This window comes from Sorex araneus, chromosome 3, assembly GCF_027595985.1.
Source record: "Sorex araneus isolate mSorAra2 chromosome 3, mSorAra2.pri, whole genome shotgun sequence".
NCBI lineage: Eukaryota > Metazoa > Chordata > Mammalia > Eulipotyphla > Soricidae > Sorex > Sorex araneus.
The window spans coordinates 179,895,775-179,922,390 of record NC_073304.1 but is presented as its reverse complement, the minus strand read 5'-3'; the positions used below and the strand labels follow the sequence as shown (position 1 = coordinate 179,922,390).

At 41.8% G+C, this 26,616-nt stretch overlaps 1 protein-coding gene across 6 annotated transcripts in view; it reads left to right on the top strand.

The window, feature by feature from the left end:
• The window catches only part of CNTN5 (contactin 5), an 832,499-nt gene extending 810,538 nt beyond the window's left edge, over positions 1-21,961 (top strand). For all 6 annotated transcript variants that reach the window (XM_055129785.1, XM_055129784.1, XM_055129781.1 and 3 more), the window contains 4 exons: positions 9,370-9,556; positions 10,008-10,120; positions 14,048-14,216; positions 19,204-21,961. In XM_055129785.1, the coding sequence (XP_054985760.1) occupies positions 9,370-9,556; positions 10,008-10,120; positions 14,048-14,216; positions 19,204-19,307 (573 nt within the window). In that variant the 3' untranslated portion in view covers positions 19,308-21,961. The remainder of the gene's footprint in view (positions 1-9,369; positions 9,557-10,007; positions 10,121-14,047; positions 14,217-19,203) is intronic.
• The last annotated feature ends 4,655 nt before the right edge of the window (positions 21,962-26,616 follow it).

The following is a 26,616-nucleotide window of genomic DNA, read 5'->3' as shown; positions in this document are numbered from 1 at the left end:
TTTAACTCTAGAATACCTAATGTGGAGTCAACTAATGACAGAACCTCAGTGCATTCTCCCAAACAGTTCATCCAACTTGAGCTTACTTGTGATCCTCTTGTCTCTACAGTCGTGGCATTTGCTCCATACTGCCCTTGGGCCACTGTTTGGAGTTTCAGGGTGGTACAACCCTAATGCTCCAGCATCCTCACCAAAGTCCCTCAATTCCGCGCCTGCTCCTGGGTTGACTTGCTCACACTCCAACTGTGACGTAGATTGACAGCCACACTCAGACCTTGTGTGATTTCCTGGCGGTTGTCTGAATCTCTCTGATTCTTGTTTTATTTCTTGACTCACCTGACGTCTACTGAATACCTGCTCTGTGTTAAGATTGCCTCTGCCTTGTGAAGTCCACAGTGGAACTTAGAAGGCAACTTCTCTTTCTTACGTTTTGATGGGGAACATCTGCTTTGAGTTTGTCCAGAATTTTGTCATTGCCCCCACCCCACCCCCCGCAGGGCTCCTTCACTTGATGTGGATGGTCTTACGCTGGATGTAGCCCACCCTGCTGGCAGCAGTGTCACACGAGGCTCTCCCTGATGCCACTAATCCATAATCTGCTTGCATTTGGTATTTCTTTCACCAGCATCTTTCAGTACATCCCTGTTGATTTAAGAAGTAATGAACCAGACATTTCAATTCAGACCATTATGTTCATTGGCATATGACTCAATGCTTTCAACTGCATTAACAGTTACTTCAGATGGACCAGCCTGAGTTTTGTTACTGAATTGACAAGCTGCTCTAGCTCATAGATTGCCAGGGAGATTGAAATGGTAGGGATGTGCCTAAGACGATATCAGGAAGGTCCTGGCCCCCTGCTCACCAAAAGGCTGTTTGAACTGTAGGGTGGTGTCTCCTCCCTGTATCCAGTCACCTCATGGCATGTTGGCATGCTCATCCTTTGAAGACACCTTAATGATAATGCCCAGGCCGCCGCCCATACTGTTGCACTCCCTGTTCTGAGTTTCTGTACGCTGTATAGAGAGAGTAAAGACACTACATGTGCTATTTATATATATATATATACGTACATACACATATTTCTTTTTTTTTTTTGCTTTTTGGGTCACATCCGGCGATGCACAGGGGTCACTCCTGGCTCATGCTCTCAGGAATCACCCCTGGCGGTGCTCAGGGGACCATATGGGATGCTGGGATTCGAACCCGGGTCAGTCGCGTGCAAGGCAAACGCCCTACCCGCTGTGCTATCACTCCAGCCCCAACATACACATATTTCTATGTGATTTAAATTTAAGTATATACAGCAGTTCCTAAAAATGTCTATTTTCTAAAGTTAATCAGTTATTCAATAAAACAAAAAGATTTCTTCACTGACATAATTTTTTTAAATTTTTTATTAGTGAATCACCGCGAGGTACAGTTACAGACTTACAAACTTTCATGCTTGCATTTCAGCCATATAAAGGTCGATTGCCCATCCGTCCACCAGTGCACATTTTCCACCACCAATGGTCCCAGCATCCCTCCCACCACCCCCAACCCATCCTCCCCCAACCCGACCCTGACTCTGTGGCAGGGAATTCTCTTTTGCTCTCTCTCTCCTTTTGGGTGTTGTGGTTTGCAGTAGAGGTATTAAATGGCCATCATATTCATCTATAGTCTACTTTCAGCCCTCATCTCCCAACCCCTCCTAGCACCCTTTACTTGGTGGTCCCTTCTCTATCTGAGCTGCCTTTTCCCCCAGCATAATTTTTGTAAAGATTGTGTTCATCTACCTGGGCAGTAAGGTCACCTCGATGACCGGATTTATAGTTTGTCTGTTTATCGTAGCCTTTCTTTCTGTATGAGTGCTCTGAATGTACTTTTATCTTCTTAAGCAGGAATTATCCATACAACAAGCAACAGCTTATATCTGTGCCAGTTTCATTGTTAGCTGTTTATTGGTGGTGGTTAAGAAGAACAAAAGGCAGAAGGACACCGCGCCCAGCTCTCAGCCTCCATGCAGAGGCCCCCAGTGGTACTTTACTGTGGGTTTTGTGAGAGACACGTGTGTGCTTTCTCAGACCTTCCAGAGGGTTTGTAACTCAGAAGTTTATTTTAGACATGTCACTAAAGCTATTTCCATGTATTGATTGCCGTGAAAAGACACCGATTGTGTTGTGCTGTGTAAAATAAGCAGTGGTCAGGATTTCTTGAGGGGAGAAGGGCGGGACTGTGTGTGGTGACTGTGTATTTTATGATCTGACACTGATCGTCAGAGCAAGAGACACAAACAAATGGGCCTCCCTCTTGTCTGGCAATAACTCATCACAGGCAGATTGCATTTAATTTGTGGGGGTAGGGGTAGTGTGTATGAAAAATGGAATTTCAGATATAAATTAAAGGAGGAGGAGAAGCTGAAATGAAGCCAGTCAGCAAAAGGCTAAAAACAAAGACTTATTTTTCCATATGGTTTGGAGGTAGCAGCTGTTTTACAGATTCTCTTTGGCTTTTTATTATGGCTGTATAAAAGTAAGAATATAAAAATACCTAAACAGTAAGAAGAAAATAAGATGCCGGTTCTGCCTCCTTTCCTGGAGTCCTGTGGACTCTGATTTAAATCAAATAGCTTTCATATCCTCTCATTAGATTTCTTCTTGGGTTATTTTCATAGACTAGGAGGTCAACAAATGTTTTTATGTTTTTCCAAACCAGAAGATCAAAGAGAAATTGAAGAATTTCAGTTGCTTACCCTGTTCCTTCTTCTGCCCAGAAAGGCAGCTCTGGAGGGTTGGAGGGTTCCTTCAGAGATCAGTTAATTACCCGGTTTACTCTATTTCTTTTTTCAATTGCTTCTTGATGTATATGCTTCACGAGGAAGACCTACCTAATTCAAAAAGTCTAATTCGAAACACTTTAAATTTTTTTTCTGTGCTATTTTGGATAAAGCAGTTTATTCTCAGGAACATTAAACTGCTTTCCTGAAGATGTTTTATCCACAAAATTAAGTAAGAAATTATTAATATCTTTACTCATATTCAGAAAGATTTCTAATTTTGCATGGATTCAAATGGAATTTACTACAGTGGCTCTAGAAAGAACTCTCATTCATAAATCCAACCATCCAGAGTCACTGTCTGTCCAGACTGTTGTATAATGCATGTTTGTACACAACAGGGCATGCACGCAGAATACAAAGTCACAGATGTAGGCATCAACTTTTTTCACTTGTTTGCCGTGTTTGTTGAGGCACCAGTATTTACAAAACTATTAAGGATAGAGTTTCATGCATATATTGACCAACCCACCACCAGGCTGTCAGCTTCCTCTGTCATTAGCTCAGGGTCCTGTCCCAGTGCCCCTCTCTCCCAGCCCTCCCCCGCTCCCAGGCAAGCTCAGTTCTGTAGACCAACTCTCAGGTTCTGCTGCTCTTGGCCATTGGTTATTCTCTTCCTGTGTTCCTTTGTGTCCCACATGGAGATCATTCTCTATCTGTCCTTCTTCCTCTGGCTGCCTTCACTCGGCATCTTCCAGTTTCAACCACATAGTGATAAATTGCATGATTTCATATTTTCCAATAGCTGAGCAGTGTTCTATTGTGTTTATAAACCATAGCTTCTTTAGCCACTCATCTGTTTCCGGGCACTTGGGTTGTTTCCAGATCTTAGCTGTTGAAATTAGTGTATCAGTGGACACAGGCACACAGTGGCTTTTTGGAGCTTTTTTTTTTTTATCTGATTAGTAGGTATTAAGAGACTGGCATGTTTACAATCCACCTTACAATACATGTACTAGAACAACAGCTATCATAAAATACTCCCAGAATTTTCTCTGTTCAATAGTCTCTGTTTTAGAACCTTCAAGCAAAGAAGGCCAAGGAGGCAGGAATCTTTGCAGGAGACCTGCACAGCGCTGCATCTATGGAGAACAAATCCAATTATACTTTAACCAATCTTCTTTAGAGAGTAGTGACAGCTTCTCAGAAAAATAAATACAAATTTATTCAGTAAATTATATTCATTAGGATGTTCCTGCTGCATTTTAAACTTCCTCACCTCATATCAGCTAATCACCGTTGAACTGCCTCATAAATATTCAAAAGTTTAACTATGCATTGTTTATTTATCTTATTTGATTCATTAAATTGCATCCTTTATAGTAAAATTACCTCTGGGCACAAAGCAACTAATATGCATTCACTCTAATAACTCTGACTGCCAACGTATCTCCGAGTATTGGGTGGGAATACCAGTTTAATGCCTACACCTGGTGGCTCAGCTCAGGAGATTAGGGAGCTGGCGAGCAGCTAAATTAAGGTGAGCAAAGACTCCTTACAGAAACAAATCCATCTTCACTGGGAAATGTCCTTTCTCCTTTCCAGACAGAGGATTTAGAAGCTTTCAGTTAAAGGACATGACGGCACAGGGGCATTTCCAAAGAGAAGAGGCACATCAAAGTTGATCTAAGCATTGCTAGAGAAAAGAATGTAGCATTTCAATATTTATCTCCAGGCAAGAAATTCTGAGAGAGAGCATGCAGTGGAGAGCCTGTCCTCATGCCCCGGGTTCACTTTAGTTATAACTCTTAAATTCCAGATTGGCAGTGAATTGAGTGGAAGCGCATAGAACCATTCAGGGAGATTTCCTCATTTCCTCTCCAGTAATCATGATGCCAGGAGAAATGACAATCCTGCCATCACATTCAGGGTCTGAAACAATGTAGGGAGTAGCCCTTTCTAGTTTGCCTTTCATCTCTGTGCAGTGACCCAAACTCAAAATTCCATTTTCTAGGTTCAAGCAAGCAATGAAATCGCCTCAGGCTTCCTTCTTCGTCTTCGTCTTCACTAAAACTAAACTAGCTATAGTCAGGGACAGGATGCTGAGTCTCCCAGCCTGGGCCTGGGGAAATTTCTGGTGCTGGTTGGGGAGTAAGAGCAAGCTTGAATCCACCTTGAATCCCCAGGGCTGAGAGAGACAGTCTCCTTCATTCCTTCATAGAAGACTGAAAAAGATCATACACCATCTATGTCTGGTGAAACCAAATCATATTTCCTCAAGAAGGAGGCATATTATACAAGAAAGTCTTGGGGAAAATAAAGAAACAAAGAATATGACTCAGTATGAATTCCTTCCCCTGTAAAAGAATTTGTTGACAAAAAAACCGTTTAAACATATGGGTTCTAGACCTGAATATGGAAAAATAGGAAAAAATGTCTCTTAAATTTAAAGAGCAATCCAGAATATCCAGAATATGAAGAAAATGTAATGAAATCAAAACCAAAGTAACTAAAATAAAATATTCATTAGAAGCAATAAAATGTAAATTTGATACTGCTAAATATTTAAACCAGTTCTTCAGAGTACAAACTTGGAAAGTAATCCCAGAATGCAAAGTCAATGAATAAGGAAATTTTACTTTCAGGTGTGAGAGAAGATGACAAACTTGAAGGAGAGAAGAGAGTCAGTTTAGAAGCAGTGAATATCTGTCAAGACAAAACACGTGGAACAAGTGCTTTAGGACTATAAAAAAAATCCAAAGAATACCCCAAAACACAAGACCCCATGAATACCCCTATCTGTAAAATAAATGAGCCACACAGAGCCCTAAAAAATCTTGAAATCTCACCAACTGCCTCCTGACCAGCCTCGTAACTCGTCTATGGCCAAAGCTCCTTTCAATTTTATCTTCCAGATATTTCTTACTCCATGCACAGAGCTTTTCAAGCTCATCCTGACCCTGCCTGGACATGGCTCATCACTGCCTCCTGGAGTCCACTGTGTCTGCTCCATCACTGCCTGCCTAAGCCTCTCCTGGACTCCCAGAGCCATCTCTGTGCCCCCACAAAAAAAGATAAATGACTATAGATCAAACACGATGGCCATTCAATACCTCTGTTGCAAACCACAACACCCAAAAGGAGAGAGAACAAAAGGGAATGCCTTGCCTCAGAGGTGGGGTGGGGTGGAGGGGTTGGGATGGGGGGAGGGATACTGGGATCATGGGTGGTGGAGAATGGGTACTGGTGGAGGGATGGGTACTCGAGCATTATATGACTGAAACACAAGCATGAAATTTTATAAGTCTGTAACTGTACCTCACGGTGACTCACTAATAAAAATTTTTAAAAAATTAAAAAAAAGATAAATGAGGACCTGAGGACCGTGATGATCATGACACATGCGGACTCCTGGAGCAACAGGAAAGAGAGTGAGCAGGGGAGAGATGCTTACTCAGCTCACCATGTCGGGGCCCCTAAGCCCCGCCAAAAGTGAGCCCTGGGAAGTGTTGGATGTTTTCCAAAAATTAAATAAAAACTTGTGCAGTATTTTATGTCAAAGTCTGAGATTTTTTTCTCATAGATTTGGACTCCATAATTTTCTTTCTAGAAAATTAATTTATGGAGAACAAATATATAAATGGAGATATTCTTGGCAATATCTTAATTCAGACCAAACATTAGAAGCTACCCAAGTGTTTGTTCCACAGTAAAACAATGAATATTTGGTATACAGGCATAAGCAGGAGATGACTTTAAAAAGGCTGAAAAATTGTATATGTAACTATAATATTAGTGAATAAAAGTAAGGCGAATTTGTAGGTACATAATGGCATTTTTAAATACATAATACAGTTCATGAAAGGATATACATACATAAAAATAATTGTCTAGTGGTGATAAAATTGAACTGTACACACAGATTTAGATATGTTTATCTCTTATGGATTTTTTCATTTGTTAAAAGGTTTCAAGTGATCATGCTTGGAGAACTCATGTTTTTAGGTCAGTGAAATCTATCCAAGGAAAGTATTAGATTAAAGAGTAGAATTTAAACTCTAGAGGGTGTATGTGAGTTATGGAAATTATGTGCCTCAGTTCTAATTTAAGAATCACTAAAGAAATGCTATGTTGACTTTGTATTTTCTCCTTTACTATTATCTCCTCTCCCTTTATTGATAAAAAAAAGCAGAGTATGTTCATGACAGTGCTATCCATGATAAGCCAAAACACGGATAGCTGAGTTGGCTGGAGGGAGAAGAGTGGATACCGCTGCCTCATGTACGGCAGCTGAAGAGACACAGCAGAGGGTAGGAGGTGGCTGTGGCAGTACAGAACTGAGTTTCTCATGAGGGACATGGGTAGGGGGCAAGGGTGATGTCTAAAATGACACCAGGATAGTAGTGGGGAGTCTCGGCACTCGGGGGCAATGGAGGGGCAGTAATCTTGTTTATAAATCCTAGACATAAACATAAATGCTATCATAGGCTTGTTACCTGAACTACAGGTTATTATTTTTGAAGTGTTAGAAGCCCCCTCCCCCCCTTAATCAGACAGACATCTCAAAATCAGTCACTCAGCTGTTCATCAATTCAAATCTGGGAAGAGACAAGGATGAAAAAAATAGCAACTTGATTATCATTTTAGCATATTTAATATATACAAATTAGAGATCTTTCTAGATGTTCAGGGTTTCATTTCAAAGAACAGAATAACTCCCACGATATTTTCTTGTAGGTAGTAAAGGGTTCCCAAAAGTTGTGAGATAAATTAACTGACAATAGGGTCAACTTTCAAGGGAGACTTTTAAAGCCAAACCGTGGGACCAGGCCACAAAGAAAGAGGCTGCTACCCTCCACGGGCAACACGCTGCAGCCCAGAAGAGTCGGCAGCATGGATGTGGGAAGTTAGGTGAGGTCCAAGACTCAGGCAAGCACTGGGATCCAGCACTGGCGCCCCACCACATCCCCTGGGCCTGGCCGCTTCCGGGCGGGAAGGGAGGCCGGCAGGAGACTGACTTCTTGCCTGGGTTTGCCGGCCCAAGGGAGGGCTGCAGCCATGGAGATTCATCCTCTCTCCAGATGTGCTTTTGCCCACCTAAAGCTCCGTGGTCGTCGTGCCCTCCTTGCCAAGGAACTCTCAGCAGTCACCTTCTCTGCATCTGCTGTGTCCCTCTGGTGAGACGCTGCAGAATGCAGGTGAGTGCAGGTTGGCATGAGTGTTGCATACCCCTGGGCCACTCAGTCTGCATCCAGCCCTGCTCCCTACCCACAGACCCTGAAAGCAGCAAATCCCGCAGCGGGTGGTCCGTGCTTGGTACTCAGTACCTCTGGTGCAGCGAGAACATCCTCACTCTCCCACCAAGGAGAGCTCCATCGGTGCTGAGCCTCCTCCAATGGTCTGCGGCATAGTGATGCCCACAGGTTCGGTGTCGAAGATCAGAAGAGAGGAGAGAACCAAGCAAGTAACTCTCTCTACCCAGGACCACGGAGGGAACGCCAAGAACTTCACTGTCCAGAGCTGAGGAACATCACTTCCTCCTCCTCTCCCCAGTGCTATTCCCTTGGCTGTTGGCCATTGGGCTCCAGCAGCCTGTCCTACACATCTGAGGAGCTGGGCCCCTTGACTGCCCCGTGGTCTCTCCTGTAGCCTGGACACCTGGGCAGCAGCTGCCCCAGATGGGGGAGCATCAGAGAGGCAGCATGTGGCTCCCTAGCCTCTGGTGTCAGCAAGTCACCTCCATGGGGAGGAACAGGGTGCCGAGACACCCTTCATTCCCCAGCTACAAGGGCAAGGGGTGGCCCCTAGAGAGCTACTCTTCGTGACTGGCCACCACAGCCAGTCAGATGGAAAACTCTCCCGTGGCCACTGGCATGTGACTTACTTCCAGGAGCTCAACTAGCTACGCCTCAGGCCCTAGAACAGGAAGTGACAGCCGTCACTGAGAGAATCAAGCCCTCACGGAGAGAATCGAGGGAATTGGTTAGGCCAGAGATCTGGAGCCTATAACTAAGAAAAAACAGTCTCAATGCCCAGATTGTGCTCTGACAAAAAGCTATTTCTTTCCATCTCCCTCTCGTTCCTTATGAAGTTGCTTCCTGCCTTTCTGCCTCTCCCAGTACCCTGAGTGCCCTCTCACCCTTTCTCCATGGAGTCCCTGCCAGTCAATTCCCCTTTATGTGGAGTTGAGGAGGAAATATTGTTTATGCATCTTCCTCACTTGATTCACTTAGCGATCCTTGGCAGTGAGTGGTAAGCAGTTGGATGAGCTGTGAGGGAAGATCCCTTCTTCTGTGTCTTTGAGCCATACTTCCTCAATGTCTGGGTGCATTCTTGGCTCTTTCCCAGCAATGCACGTGCTCTGGCTTTAAAGTAGCACCTCTGGTTCCTTGGCTGAGTGCTGCTGAGACACTGCATTTCACACAAACACAAGTCAGGCGGTGTGAGGAAGTCTGCGATTTGGGCCTTCTCAGTAGGGCCTGATAATTGGATGAGAGGAATGAGGGAGGGGGAGGGGGCTGGAGAAACATCCCTCTCAAAAGGGCTCAGACAAACGGAAGCACAGGGGGAAAGCTTCCAAATTAACCTGGCCTGTGCTCATTCATTGACAGGTCGGTTATCGCAAAGACACGGAAGAAGAAGATGCTACGGAAACCGTCAAAACCAAGGGGAATGAGTCGTCCGTCATCCTGACGGGATTGGAGGGAAACACACTCTATCACCTCACAGTGAGAGCTTATAATGGAGCTGGATATGGGCCACCAAGCACTGAAGTGAGTGCAGTCACCAAGAAATCCCGTAAGTGGCCTGGGCTTCTCTGTTTGTTTCAGGCGGAAAGGGGGAAAAAAAAAAAGAAAGAACCTTTGGAACGTTTCTGAAAGCCACCTGAGGCACATCCTAAACCGAGCGGAAGGGAGTTTTGATTCACAGACTTGCTTCAGAGCTTCCATCTGAATCCCAAAACCAGCTCTGAGAATTTTGCGTTCGGCGTAGAGAAAGGTTATCTTCCTGAGAGATGGGGGCTAAGCGATTTTGACACAAGGAGGAGATAAAAGGAGCCCATTCAAAAGCTCTGTGGAGTAGCTATTAAAATGACACTCCAGGAGCAAAGGCCTCTCCTCAGCCTCCTCCAGCTGGCTGCATGCCCAGGGGCCGGCACGTTCGTCCTCAGCCCTGGAGAAGCGGGGGGCACAGGCAAAGGGATGCAGCAGGATGTCTGGTCAATTCACTCGCCCTTTTCCTTTTGCAGCCCCCAGTCAGGCACCCGGCAACCTTCGGTGGGAGCAGCAAGGCTCTGAGCTCTCCCTGGGCTGGGAACCTGTCCAGCCACTGGTCAACGAGTCGGAGGTTATGGGCTACAAGGTAAGCTCCCCACTCTCTGCAGATGCTGCTGAGCGCCCCCACGCCCTCCCACCCCCGGCCCCGGGTCTTTTCTGCGCTCTCCCTCTGCCTAGGAAGGGTTCCTGCAGGAAGGGCACAGGCAGGCTAAGCATGGAGAGGGTGCCTCAAAGGGAGATGAGCTCCAAATACCAGGGCCAGCACCTTGCACTGGCCCCAGTGGGGGGACGGTTCAGCCACTCTAGCTCAGACTCAGCAACTCCCAAACGTGCATCTGTGCCAGCAAGCGATCTGGAGAGAGGAAAACATTTAGACAGTCTACATGTGAAAACCACCTTCTCCTGGATTTAAAACATGCATGTGTTCTAGGAACGGAATTGGCCGGATTTCAGATTCTCATGCCATAAGATCAGGTTGAGTGTATTGTCTTCAATTCCATGCCGCATCATTGGTGGAATTCTATTTTTAGAGAACTTTTTTTTAAATATTTGATGGTAATATTTAGGCTCAAAAGCATTGTTTTGGTGGGGTGTTTTTTTTTCTCCAATTATCAGGGTGGCAACATGGCACTTAGTATAAAAAGTGCTAAAATTCTCTGAAGCTAGGAACTGAAAAAATTCAACATGGAACATTTTTTAAGGTAATTCCCATGATGGTATTTTAAGATACTGACTTCTCGTGGGCTAAAATTAGTATCAGTCACAGACACCCTTCTGCTCAAACACACATTCAGGAAGCTTGAATTGGATCTCTTGGGGCAAAGCAACGAGTCATTTTCTGAGCATTTTCCTTAGTCCTCTTCTGCCCCCACCCTCAAGCTGGTGGCAGAAAGGCCAGGACTGGTGATATGCCACCTCCCAAGCTCTCTAATAAATTATGTCCAGCAATCTCCCGTGCTGGAGAGGCAAAGTAGAGCTCAGGAAGCGAGAGAGATACACAGTTGTGACCATGAGAGGCACCTCAGATGAGAAGAAAAATACCACATAGGCACCTGAGGTGATCCTAAAGCTGTCCATGGTCGCAGCTTCGGCCTCTGCCATAGCACTCCCGGGGTGACTCCCCCAAGCCCACCTGGGACTGAACTCCAGGACACACTCTCTCTCTCTCTCGTCTCTTGAATCCCTGTGCATCGACATGGATGGATAAGTGTGAATCATTTTCCAGCATGGCCTTCCCATTTGTTGAGATAAATGGAGAATTCTGATTCCCAAGGCAGACTTCAGTTCACATTATTGTTATAAGAACTTCACAGTTGTTCAGCTTCTCTGAATTCCTTTTTTAACCTCAAAAATGTCAAAAAAAACCCCACATACACACAAAAAGCCCACCAATAATAATAATAGCATAAGTGTCATTTTAATAAGACTTCAATAAGATCATTTGCATAAAATACTTAGCAGTTAGAAGTTGTTCATTTAAAAAACAGTCCTTGTTGACCTCACTGTTATTGCATCACCTAGGAAGGTGACATTTTAAAAGTTTAGGGAAAGGAACTGAGCCCTGAGTGTGACCCGTGTGGACACAAGGATGGCACCACCCCACCTGCGGGGTCATTCTGTGGTTTCCAGCAAACCACAACTGAGCTCTTAAAAGTGCCCCAACCAGTGTGTTGGCCCACCCTTCACCACACACGGGGAAGGGGAGAGCGAAAACTAAGCGCACAGCTATTCGGGGACAGCCGCTTCTCCCTGAACGAAGATGTCATGAATCCCCCGAAAGCACCTTCCCTGAGAAGGGGACCCTTGCACAGTCCGTCTTGGTGTCCCCATGCTGCTGAGGTGGGCACTGACAGAGCTGCCTTCTTTAACTGCCTGGCGTGGTTGGACCCACTTTGTCCCCAAGGAGGAAGACAGTCATCTCCACTTCACTCAGTGGGGAGTCACAGTCCCACTTTAATTGTCTTGCCGAGATTCACCTCTCTGGATCACCCCCTCACTGTTTTGAGAGTCACAGTCTTAAGGACATGTGAGGCAGCTTCCTCTACAGCTGAAGCAGATTTCATGACAGCCGCCAATTCATAATGGGACAGAGTCCCAAGCCCTCTCTGTCCTCCTCCTGTCAGTAACCGTCTGATGTGTCTTGACAACTCCTTCGCCTTCTTGCGCTTCTTATGCATCTTTTCTAAATAGGAAAATTTTTAATGAGCCAAAACTCACTAAGGCACGAAGACTAACCATCAATTTTTATCCCTCCTCACTTAGTAAACCCACTTCCTGATTCATATAGTTCCACATCTCCCGAGATACATCGGTAAAAACATTTCATCTCAGACTCCTTTTGCTACTATTAACTGATATTTTCCTGACTTTACCTTTTGTTCTTAAATCCCCACTGATCCACAAATTTTTCCTCAACTCCGGATTTTATAACAACATTAGATATGCATTACTGGCTACATTTTTCTTTGTCGTAAGAATTGTAATTTATTGAACCATAATAACAATGTCCTCTAAAATAGTTACTCCCCTGCCAATCCCCAGCAATTTACATACTTTCCCACTGCCATGAATTTGCTTTCTAATTACCTCATGTGTATGACCTGAATTCTAATTCATTATAGGACTACTGTCAAAATGAGAAGCGTAAATTCTGATACAACAATTGTCATTTTTAAATGACAAAAGAACCTACTCTCTTCATCCTTCAAGAAGACAGCCTCCCTGATCCCCAAATCTTGACTGGGAACCTGTTTTGGTATTGTTATCTTACCCAATAGGCTTCCTATTGTGAAACATGTCACACTTAATTGTGTTATTCCTCTTCTAATAGATTGGAAGAACCAGAAGGGCAAGAAACATTAGGTCTGGTTCCCCAAAGCACAACAAATATTTGTTGATGATGCTTTTATAACTTTGATGCAATTAGATTTATCCTGTGGCAGCCTTCTCTATAAATACTCCTGTAGATAATGGGTTGGCACGCGGCTCAGTTATGGAGCATATTCCTTACATAAGTAGACCCTAGTTTTCATTCCCAACACCAAAAATAAATTAAATGATTAATTTAATTATCCCCTTATAGACATAGCTCTTTCCACCATCTCCCTATCTGCTTAATAAACTAATCATTTAAAAATATTCTGTAGATAACAATTATTGTACATCATACTTCTGTAGAGATGTTAGTTTTCTCCCAAGACTCTTTCCTTTCTCCCTGATTAAATTTAAAGCTGCCAAAGAGAAATAGAGGGCACGCATATTACTGGGATACACAAGGGAGAAGAATCACAAGCAGACTTGATGAAATATATCAATAGAGGGTTTGCTTAGATCATTTTTTCGTATAGGTTAGTTCAGACCCAATGCACATTTGTTTAAGAGAAGAATCTTACAAGCTTCTGCCTATCTTTTTTGATGGCCCTAAAACTGGCCCTAAAACAAGGCAACAAATGCAGCAGCTTCCTCTCAGAAGCTCCCAGAGGGCCAGATACCCCCTCATTTTACATGCAGTCTCCTGTCCTCTATCCAACATGCACAGTTCCATTTTACCATGCAGTATCCAGCCAAGGGGTGTGAGTCTCAGATAAGTCAGTCACTTGCCCACATCTGCCTACACGGAAAGCTAGAAGAGATTGTCTTTTATTTCATTTCATTTCCTTTATGCACATCGTTTTGAGCCCAGACCTCTGTGACTACATAACCGTTTCTCTTTCCTGTCCACAAAGCTTCTGGGTTGGAACTGCAGCAGTCAGGAAAAGGCACACAGAGAGTGAAAGTGAATTTTAAAATGCATTTGAATATTCTACCAAGGGAGTGGAGAGATAGTACAGCAGAGAGGGCTCTTGTTTTGCACACAGTCCACCCAAGTTTGATCCTGACACCCCAGATGGTTCCCTGATCCCCACCAAAAGTGTGTCCTGAGCTTAGAGCCAGGAGTCATACCTGAGCACTGCCAGGCTTTGTCCCTTCCCAAAAAACAAAACAGCCAAGGTATTTTGTATTCTTCGCCCAGGTGTTCTATAGGCAAGAAGGCCACAGCAGCAGTCAGGTTATCGAGACGCAGAAGCCGCAGGCCATCGTGCCACTACCCGACCCTGGTGTCTATGTCATCGAGGTCAGAGCATATGGAGAAGGTGGCGATGGGACAGCCAGCTCCCAGATCAGGGTGCCGTCCTCCTCAGGTATGTTTGCACAGCATACACCTCAGCCAGCTGCCCAATCCTGAAGGTCTCCTCTTGCTCTGGCTTCCATACCGGCCACTGCTCAGCCCAGCAGCGTCTGCCCACAGCTGTGGAATTTCTCCAGATCTGGAAAGGGTTTGATGTGCTCAGTCCTGTGCCCTTTGCCGGGTGCCAGGGTCCCCAGCCAACTCTCAGCTTATCTGGATATTCACCTCTCATGCCAGTTGAGCATGCTCACCTGTCTGTCATCATAATGGCCTTTATTGATAAATAATGCAAAGTGGGATGGGAAGCAGGAAACTTAAAAGGGAATACTTTTTTATAACTTCCATTTAAGGGGCCAAAAAGATAATGCAGGTGCTTGTCTTACGTGTCCAACCCGGATTCCATCCTCAGCACCCCATATGATCCTCCAGAATCCTTCTGGGAGTTTGAGCACAGCTGTCTGTGGCTGAAAAAAAAATTGAAAATGGAAGAATAGAATTTCAATTTGATCCTATTTCAAAATTTTAATGAACTTCACTGTGATAAAACAAACATATAGTATTGTGTACTTTTCAGTGTTGATTTGATGCACTTGTTTACAGGGTGGTTCCAGAACATTCCCAGCACCTCCGCTGGCCACTGGACTGCTAATATGCTCGGTTACAGGGTGCTACCTTAGCATTCATAGCAGCACCACTAGCCACCACTGCTGCTTCGTTTTGCGATGGGAACGTTTGAAATGAAACCTCTCACCAGTCTGCAGGTGTATGCTGCAGTGTTATCTCAGGCTATATATCAGATCCCCAGAACCTAGTTGAGTGTCCTTGCTGTTATTAGCAAGATTAGCTTCTAGCTTTTACGGATTCCTTACTATATGCCAGTTCTGGTTGTAGAAGCTAATGTTTACATATATCATCTTTGGAATTTTATTGTTTGCAATGCCAGGGATAAGCCCAGGGCCTCACACATGAAGGGAAGTGCTGTCCCTGAACAATCTAATTTAATCTTAATAATAATTGTATGCAGCAGGTGACTTTATTCCTCTTATTTAGAGAAAACAATAACTTGAGTGATATCATGCTATCACATAGACCAAGTGGGAGAATCAGGATTTATCCCGGGCACACTTGTTGCAAGACCAGAAATCTCCACCAATAAAGAGAAACTGTCCAAAGAGAGATTTTATGAATCACAAAGAAAGTAATCATTCATTAAGGTCATCACAAAAGGAGGCAAAAGAGTTCACTAAATACACAAGTCTCATTAAAAATTATCAAGCAATTTTCATTAAAGCTTTATATAAAATCTTAATGTGCAATTAATTAATGTGTAATTAAGAGCATTATTTATTGAGCAGCCATTTGTAAGCAGAAATGTCACCCCACAGGGGCGTATCTGGTAAAGCCTGGGGGGCTCTCTGCGTGGCCCCATTATAGCAGCATATTTATCAACTTCAATTCCAACCAGGGGTGTTGCTGATAAATTATTGTGTTAGCACAAAGTGAGAGACAAGGCGAACACAGTGGATAAAATAAGCTAAAATACAACTTTTAAGGAATGAAAGAACTAGTTACACCGCCCCAGTGCATTATTACTGAACCCTACTCATGTTGGAAAATACTTGTGTTTTACATGTATTAGTTTATTTTTATGACAACTGGTATGAATTAGGCATTTCATTATTTTCTGACTCTCCAAGGTTTCTTTCACATGGATCTGAAAATATCATCTAAATTAAGATCACTCCCAATTATAGAAGTTACAAAGATCATGCTACTATTCATATTTTAATTAACTTAAAACTTCTGTTCCTGGGGGCTGAGGTTGGAGAAGGGGATGTCTATTTTCTTGTTTTATTTCAAGCACTTTGGCCTCAGTGAGAGTCAGGACAGAAGGTAAACCACTTGCTGTGAGTTCAAGTTATGGGGTGTGGCGAGTGCCTGGCATGACATGTGCCTTCGGTGGCCAAGAGCTGCCTCCTGGAACTCCCCAGCAGAAGAACAAAGAAAATAGGACTACAGACTGATGGTCAGAATGGCCCACTTAATGCAGAGCTGCTCACATACGTATAGAACATCTGAGGAGGGTTGAGGTGCAGGACTGCACATAGGAGTGATAGATCGTTTATTGAGGTAAAGCATTTCCGTGAAGACAGTTCTCTTGTGGGGATTAACTCAAGGAGACACTGCCTCCCAGGGACATCTATATTGCTTTTCTCTTTCCTTTAAGTGTACATATTAAACAATTAAGTTTACTTCTTATTAATACTTGCAGTTATTTGATAAACACAATAAGAAATATAGGTTCCAAAATGTAAAATGTAGTTCTCTGGGTTCCAAGGGCAAGGCTGCTGGACTTCTACCATAAATCCCAGAAAAGTCCTCAGACCAGTTCAGCTTGCCATTCCCCATGGGGGTCCTGTCTCTTAACTCCTACCAGCTTGCATCAAGAATGTGTTTTTATGCTTTCTAGACTGTCCCATTTTGATGCTGGGGTAGCTTTGCCATTTGCCCCAGGTCCATCCAGCAACCAAGGTGGGATCCCCTCCCCATATACTTTTGGGATATTAGGAACTACAGCAACCAAAACCTGAATTAAGTAATCATGATGGATGCCCAAGAGTAGGTATATTTAAGTTATTCAACTCTCAAATGTTAAGAGCATAACATTAATGGTCTTTCTGTGTTTACGGAAAGAACATTGCTCTATAGTAAAATATGGAAAGGTTATAGGGGGAATAGGAAAGCTAATAATTCACTACAAATACAAAGTCCAGAGTCACCAGAATTTTTGACTTATAAGAAACCAAAGCTGACTTGGGCAATTGTGACAATGAGAGGTAAAGCACAAAGGAAAGGTAAAAGATAAACTCAAGAGACTAGGGGTGCTTGTAAGAGCTCTGTAAGCTTCTCTGGGAGGAGGAAAGGGAACAATTCACTGATGAAGCCTAAAACACTTAGGGTTAACATCCAGTAACTCACTTTCTAACTATTGACCCCATTTCCATTTCTGGCATTACTTGTGGTCCCCTGGGCACTGCCAGCATCAAAGTGTCATTTCTCTGGAGCATTGCTGGCTGTTGCCAAAACCAAAAATTAAATAAAATAGTAAAGCCCATTTTTTGAGTTTCAATACAGTGAAATCTCATACCACTTGCTATCTCAAACCCATAAAAGCCAAGTAACAATCACTTGCTTCATTCTTAACATTTTTCAAAAATGAAATTGGATTACTACTCAGGTGAAATAACATTTTACAAAGACTAGAACTTAATTCAATGTCGTTGTGTTATTTTGTTTTCCTTGATAAAGAAGAATGCTTTTTGCTTTGTGAATTTTGTATGAGTTTGAGATAGAGACCATACTTCTGAAAGTAATGATGTCATGGAAGTTGATTTAACACTCAAAAAACATTGGCCTATTTTATAGTTTTTATTTATGAAAGATGCACTTACTACTCCAAAGGGACTTTGTCACCATTCTTTCTTATATCTCACCTGCAGTCATGTATTTCCCATTTTGCACAACTTGAAATATGTGTAACATTCTTCAATATATTTATTAATTGGTTTTATTAGACTGCAAACACTTTCAAAGCAGAGATGTGCTACTGTGTGTGTGTTTTACAAAATAAATGATTCTTTCGCTCCATTGTGAGCATCTGGAAAATAAATTTAGATTCAGTTTTTATGATGAAAATTGCATTCACATTCGGAATCCCGTTTCAGCTAATCTAGCACAAAGGATAACTTGAATGATTCCACACATCGAGTGATAGATTTTATTGCTAATCATTCAGGTTGTCACCAAGGCCAATCATTTACAAGAGAGAGACAGGAAAGTGCCTGCTTCCGTAATCTTCAGTGACACTCTGCAAGTTTGTGCTAAGTTCCGCTTCCCCCATCTGCAGCAGGGAGATGAGTAAGATCATCTGTATGAAGTTAGTTTGATGCATGATGTCAAGTCAGCCTTAAATGTCAATAATGACCGTGCTGCATCTTCAGAAGGCTTCTCACTTGAACCCTTCCTGAAGTTAGTTCTAAGGGTAGATTTTATTTGGGGTTACATAGAGTAACCAGAACAACTTCAGATTCATCAGTTCACACCATTCATTTAAATCAAGAGCCACAGTATTGCACTACCTATAAAATGTTTTGTTCTAAAGGAAGAACTTCTTGAACGTCCCTCTTAGAGGCCAGAAGGGTATCAGGTTGACTCTCCTTTGCCAAGTCTGGCATAAAAATCTTGAATTTAAGCTGCTCAACCAAATCAATCAAGGGTCATAAGCAAATTAAATATACTTTGAGGTATTATTAATAAATTGAAAATATTGCAAGAGTAATGAAGTTATAAATTCTTCTTGCCATAACCTTTTGCTAATTATTTTTGTTCCAATCCTTGAGATATGTGCTTACTGTAAGAACGATTTTATTTTTGGTTCCTGAAATCTGAGATGTTTTCCATCACACATCATTGGCAAATACCGAATGCTAAGTCTCCACATGAGGCACGTTTCTTAGACAGCATCACCTTTTTGTGTGTGTGTGGGGGGGGGGGAGGCATCCCAAGCAGTGTTAGAGGGTGTGGATGCCTCTGGCAGCAGTACAGATGGTTCAGTGCTGGAGCCTGAAGATGGGAATCGACTAGAGCCCAGGGCTACTGGGGACACCAGGGTGGCAACACTGAAGGGACCCAGGAGTGAACTCCGGGTATCCTGCAAAAAGCATGTGCCCCAGTCCTTTGAGCCATCTCCCCAAACCTATGGGATTCCCTCTTAGCTGCTGTTTTCCCTCTCTGCTTCTGCCTTGCATATAATCTTCAAGAACCCCAAACTATCTTGTTCAGCCAGTCTGAGGAGCACTCTCATTAGGAGCAGCACCAGTGTTGCACTCAATCCTCTTACACCGACAAAAATATATCTACCTCAAACAAGGTTGCTCCCTGTCCCAAGCAAAGCCCATGTTGTGGTTTGCTCCATTGGCTGTTTCTCTCTTTGTTCACAGGTGGGAAAATCACAAGTGCTCAGTCGGCCCTCCACAGTCTCTCCACGTCTTCATCATCAGTGACACTACTCTTGGCATTAATGATTCCTTCGACCTCATGGTGAAAAACGCAGATTCCGTTTGCTTTCCTTTGCTTTAGCTTGATAACAGCAGTGAGTAGAGTGTAGTGTAAGTGGAGACTTGGGCCCCTGATGAGCTTTAAACTGTGGGTCTGCACCCTCGTGGTCAGCTTGGGGACTATATCATCCAGCAGGTTTCTCTTTGGTCTTTGAAAACGGAGGGGACGGTTCCTTGTCCAACACAAATATGCAGATTGTATGTAATGAACTTTTGTAAGCAAATGTAATTTCTGTCAAATGTATTCTTTACTTTTTTAATATGTTGGAATTTGATTTTCTATCTGATGACGCTGAGTGTGTGCTACCCATGTGTTACCTGAGTGGTCTCTAGCAGAGCTGTCTCGAACACAAATACAGAACTGAGAATGACGTTTGCTTATGACTGAGTCTAGTGTTTTTCATCTTCCCTTCAGCTGATCACTCCAGTTGACAAACCAGCAAGAGATCATGAAAAGTGCTTCAGTAGTGTGGCCCCATTATAGGATAAGTACACAAAAAATTTCTCCAAAAGTATTGTATGATCGCATAGTGAAATAGCAAAGTTGTTCATATGCTATTCTATATGCACCCTAGAGCAAGTTGTTAGAGTAGGGAATAAGCCATTTACATTAGTGCGAGGTAACTAGAAAGTGAGTCGAAATGAATTTAAGTGCTATTGTTTTTCAGCAAGTACTGTGTTATCTAGAAGGAGCAAATGCAGTAAACGTAGATGTTTATTTTTATTAACAAAAGAGAGTGTAAATTCACAAAAAAAATATATATATATGATAGGGAAAAAACTGGAGACACTAATTCGCTGTCAAGGGTGCAAACTTGAAAACAAAATAGTACGAGACAAAGCTTTCCCATCACCCCCCTACTGCCAAAACAAAAACAGAACTAGTTCCCAGGTTTTCTTCTAACTACAAATAATTTTAAGACAATGAAAATTTGTTGTGCAAATAACTATGCATACACATAGTCTATGGATTAAAATGGTTCATGCATAACAAATTTTTATTTTTTAAAATGGTTTCATGCATCACACACCACTTATAAAATCTTCCCAACTGTTAAAGAGGACCCGTTGGAGAAATTGGTTGTTTTTATTCAGCTTGTAGAAATGTGGCCTCAGTACTGGGCTCAGCTAGTTTCTCTAGCTGTGTGCTGCTTGGGAGCTGATCCACCTTAGCTGTTACATGGTCAACTTAAACCGAGAGCAGTGATTTCCTGAAAGTGAGATGAAAGGATTTTTTAATGCTATCTTACAGAAATTCTTGCAAATGTGACAAAGTGCCAGGGTTGACATTACACCAAGAAGATGCCAAAAGGGACAGTTACTGCAAAGTCATATGCCAAAAATGAGCCTGGGGAAAATGACATTTTAACAGGTGATGTTAATACAAGAGCAAAAAGTAGGGTTTTTGTTTTTTTCTTTAATAAAATCTAAGCCTGTTGATTCTACTTCTTTAGCAGCAGGAAAAATGAAGCAACATTGAGCTCAGCCTGCTGGTCTAGACGTTAATCCTTGAAAAAGCAGAGACAAGAGTAGAGTTTCTGTCCCAAACATCCTAATAGATTGGTCGCAGAGACATTGCCCAACTGTTAATGCTCGTTATTTATTCTCTTTGGAGGAAATATGTCTAAGATACCCCTAAACAAATAAGAGTGATTTAAAGGACTATTTTGGTTAACAGATTATTATAGTAAATGACTACAGATGGTGAATATTGAAGCCTATGAATAACAATGACCAAGTGGCCTTCCTTGAGAGTCTCCTTTGTAACAGGAGAGGCTGGACTTTGCAGAGAGGGGGATGTGAATGATTTACGAAGGGTGATACGGTCTCTCCAGTATGGTCTGTAGCTTGCAGGAGCAGATTATGCATCTGGGAAAAAGTGCAGCAAGAATATTTTAAAATGGGCAATAATTTCTACTTTATATTTGATGAACCAAACCATATATTCTTCATTCCCATGGTGTTTTATACTAGACTTACTGAAAGACTCTAAAATCAAATTGTTACTGACATTCTTATAACAATGAAAAATAAAAAAATTCAATGTCTATAGGTGGTAAGCTTTAATTAATTAATATTTCCAATTAGCTAATGGATGGGACATATGTGACAGAATGTTTACAGGAAGTCTGGTGTCTTACAGGAATTGAGAGATGGGAGATGTTTTACTTGGACAGACTATGTATTTTGCATCATAAACCTATTTAAAAAGCAGATTTTGAACGTTTATGTACTTATGTGTCACATGCTTGTTACTTTGTGGAGAGCTGCCCCGCAATCCTGATGAAGATGCATACGTTGTCTTTCAGCTGCAGGTGTGAGTAAGCTTTTTTCCTAGATGGGATAGTAACCACACAGTCTTAAGTCACTACAGAGACTGTATTTTTGTATAATGTCTATTGAACTATGATGAAAAGAGACTCTTCCTAATTAAAAATGTCATGAAACTGAATGTTTTGCATATCCAAATTAAGGTACCGTGGCGCCCTGTCAAACAGTTAAATATATTGTATACGATCTGTACATAAACTACATATCATGGTATAGACCGCGTGGAAGGCACAGTCAGATAATAGTTCTGTGTACTGTTCTTGTAACATTAGATCTTTTTAATAAATAATTCTCTTTTTATTGACTTTTATCTTCTCTCCTGTCAGCTACATGAATGGCATTATTTATTTAATGCGGAGACCACAATACGCTCGTGAATTTGGTCCTGTGCTTGTGCTAAAAATAGTATTATTAGGACTCTACATGCTGTTAGAATTTTAGATTCAAAAATCTCCCTCGAGGTCCCTGATGGTTCTAACTTGAAAACTGGGAGCTATGCCAGTGAAGAAAGGAAACAAAAAAGCAAGTACAAGTAGGATAAAATCAGGGTTCGAGTCATGATTTATTTCTTCTCGGGAACGGAAAGCTCATAAGAGGTCTTTGTAGGTTTATTAAACACAAGCTTCTGTTTTTATTTGAAACAGCCTGTCCCACTTTGACCATGATGTGGCTCTCATTACAGAGTTTGTCACTTTTGTGCCCCCCACCACCACTGTGTACGTGTGTTTATTTCATCAGCAGTCACATGAAGTCACGGTGACTTGTTTATGAGTGCTGGTCCTCTGTCGAGATCATGAGAACCTCTAAGGGGATGATGTCCTGTTCACTTTAGGATTTCTCTCAGCAGCCATTAATATCTCAGGAAGAAGATCATTGCTTTTCATTTGATATTGGCCTTAAACTTTTCCTGTAAAATGTGATTGATCAACTATGTAACTGGACAGCCCAAATCTCAGAGTTCTAGCTCAGAAGGTCAGAAACTAAACAACCTTTTTTTTTCAAAATTTTCTTGAATACAAAATAATATGACTTTTTGGAAGGGGATTTTTCTAATAACTCACATAATGTTGTCTGGATTTACCCGTGAGAGAGAAAATATTTAATGTTGAGTATTTGACACACAGGCAATGAAATTGGGCTCCCCCAAATATGAAAAGTGGGGATGGGGACTCATAATTGTTTAGATTCTGTGAAAACAATGAGGGAGCTAGTGAGAAAATACAATTGGTAAGGCTCTTGCCTTGCACATGGCCAACCCAGGTTTGATCTTTAGCATCCCATATGGTTCCTGAGCCCGCAAGGAGTCAACCCTGATCATAGAGTCAGGAGTAAGCCCTGAGCACTGGAAAAATAAATCTTAAGCTCTATTCATTGGTTTTCTGATTAGCATCATAACTAGCAGAATATTTTTGAACTTATCAGGGTGAAGTTTAAAAGTCTAAAAAGATTAAGTTTAAAGATAAAATAAAATGCATATATAATAAGTTAAATAAAATTCTAATCTTTAATTTAGGTGTATCAGTATGAACTCATAATTTATCCTTTTCCTAAAATAATCCATTGTTTAGTTTTGTTACTGGGAAGAACCGAGAAGAACAATGAACATCTTGATGGAAAATTAATACAAATTGTAAATTAATAATGTGCAAATCATTCGCCAAATTCCATTTCCCACTAGAGGGATTCAGGACTTTCTTGAAGAAATGGCTGATTTAAGATCACACATAGGAAATGTACCAGATGAGCCTGGAGCTTCTCGTTTTCCCCTTAAAGACACCATCATTGTCACAACATCCCCCTCCATCTACTAATAGCCCCTCCACATATGAGCAAAGATAGCCTGAACTCGAAAAGAACAGTAATGATGATAATGAAACATGAGCCGTACCTCAAGGTCTGTGATTTCGTAGTGGTACACAAACATGAATTGTTGGTCCCCCTTATGGAGTGCAAGATTCATCCCTGTAAGAAACATTTGAAAATGTAAAGAAAGATAAAATTAAGTGTGTAGCTTATCATTTTTATAAGGACTGTGTTTTGGGAAATCAAATACTTGGTCCAGAGTAGTGCTACTTGGTAAACAAATTACAGCTAATAAATGCAAAAGGAACAGAAGAACTGAAACTAATATTTGCTCAGCTGCTGGTTATGAGTTGTTGATAAGACCTTTAGGTAAAAATGCTGATGAGGAGCCTTTGAGGAAGGGAAAGTTTTAGCATGCCGTGTGGCCATCCCTGAAATGAGCACTGGACAGTAGACACATCCTGGCCTCCTGAATGGCACGCACACAGCCTGCCTCTTTAATATTCTTCCTTTACAAGCTTGGATCAGGAATTGGGATTTATTATAACCATAAACCTAACTGCTGTTTAACAGAAAATGCTGGAGAATAACAGAATTTCAATATTACCGCAGATGCAGGCAGGTACATCCCAGATGTGGCCATTTCTCTACGACAAAAGGCTTTTCGAGTAATCGGCAAGCAGATTTCAGGTAAGGTGACTGAAATAGACTGCAGATTGACCCAGACTCAGCTGTATGCCCACCCCACTCCCACTGAGGATGCCTGATTCGACACTCCAGCAGTAAGAAAGCTACCTCTGACCCTGTGGAAATTCCGCTATGGACTAGTTTTCAAAAAAGGAGGAGGGACTGATAATAGAATAAATCATTGCTTTTTAAAAGTGTTTATCCATTCAAATAGGAAGGCATAAACTGGTTAATTCATCTGGTAAATTCAAACTGGAAATTCATCTTAAAACATTAGGTGAAGGGCCAGGAGAGGATAGCTCCTCAGGCTAAGGGCAGGTTTTGCATGCCAAAGACCTGGGTTTGATTCCTGGCACTACATCAGCCCCTAAGCTTCACCAGGAGTGAACCCCACACACAGAGCCAAGCCAAGAGTAGCCCTTGGCAAACCAGGTGTGGCTCTGGAACAGAAAGCAAAACAATTGCATTAAAATCAATAAAATTTGAGAAGTAGAAATGTGAAACTAGAACAGAGAAAGTGAATTACTGCAGAAGCTGAGATAGGTGAGTAGACATTTGTTATCCAGTTATCAAGGTTTAGATAAGTTTAATATTTTCCATGGTTAAAAACTTGAAAACTCTTCTGCTTTAAATTCCTTGCCAATTATTGTTACCTGTGAAATATAGCTGAACCTTTTAACAGGAAACAGAGAGATATCTCTTTCCTGATCTTTCTGATTTAATCTGGGGACCCTGGTAAAGGGAAGTTGACACTGATGTTGAGATTTGTGCTAGAATATTGTATGTCTGAAACTCAACTATGAACAACTTTATAACCAGTGTTTTAATAGAATTAAAAATTTAAAACAAAATAATTTATGTTAAATTATATACAATTTATGTAAACTTTATTTAAATATACTGAACACTAAATTATAAAGAGAATGCTTTATGGAAGGGAAAATATACTAAATAAACCCTATTTTATTTTTCTGCGCCCTTGAAAAATGACACCTTTGTTCTCAGGAAAGAATTACAACATGCCACAATGAATGAGTTCCACCTTGTTTTCTAATGTTTATAATCTAACATTTGTAAAATATATATTGTTAGTGATTCATGAATATGAAGGAATGAATATGTACATTGAACTATATTGTATATCAAAACAAAATTCACTAAAGAGCTGGTTGCTGCCACCACACAAGATTGAACTGCAGTCTTAATAAGCAAATGAGTCATCGCTTACACTGCCATTGCCATTGCCAGCATTATAGAAAGGTCCAAAGGCTTTTAAAAAAAAATACTTTTTGTGGATTGAGGTGCTCTGATTTACAGTGCTGTTAAATGACGGTTTCCCATGCATGTCATTCCAGCACCACACACCATTTCCTCTCCCCCCCATGACACAAACAACTCAGTCTGTGGGGATCAGTTCTCCTGTTGAGTTTTCTTGGGCCCTTTGTGCCCTGCTGCTGTGTACCCAGGAGCCCTCATCTGAGAGAGAAATCATTCTCTATCCCTTTCTTTTATTTGTGTTCTGTTTGTTTGTGGGCCTGCAGTTCTCAGGGCTGGCTCTGCACTCAGCACTTCTGGCAGGCTGAGAAGACAATATTGGGTGTTGGAGCAAGCAAACACCAGTACACTATTGCTCTGGCCCCATCCCATTCTTTCTGACTGAATTCATCCAAGACGATACCCTCTTATTCTGTGTTGCAGCAAATTGCATGATTTTGTTCTTTGTAAAGCTGCATCATATTCCATTGTGTATATAAACCACAACATCTTGATTTGTTCATTCATCATTGGGCATTTGGGTTGTTTTCATATCTTGTCTATTGTACCATTACAATGATGATCATAACTCTGCATATATCCTTTCAATTTAATGTTTTGTGTTTTGAGGCTAGATACCCAAAGTGGTGCCACTCGGTCAGATGGGAGTTTGACTCCAAGATTTTGGAGAGATATCCATATTGCTATTCCTAGTTTTTGGAGAGATTTCTGTATTACTTTCCACAGGGGCTAAACCAGATGACATATCTACCAACTGTGGATGAGGGTTCCTTTCTCACCACAACCCAGCCAAGACTAGCTGTTTCCAGATTTTTTGATATCTGCCACTCTCACTGATATGGAATGCTTGATAGCTTCTTGATCTGAATGTTATGGCATACATATAATAAAAGAAGTTACCAACCCAAGTTTTAACAATGTGTTACCCTGTAGCATAACGCAAATGTCCAGAGATGGCAAATATCATCTTTATTCCTCAGTCTGTTTTCTAACTTTGAGTTAAATGGCAGTTAAGAACAACAAAAATATCTTGCATCTGTCCAAACATCTGGATCGCTCATCAGTATTCTCTCTGGCATTTCACCTATTAATGTCTAGCAAGAACCAATAGCTGCTGGAAAACATCACAACACATTAAAATAGTCCAGCACAAGAACTGGATGTTAAAGGTAGGTAAAGGGATATTCCTGATAACCTTTC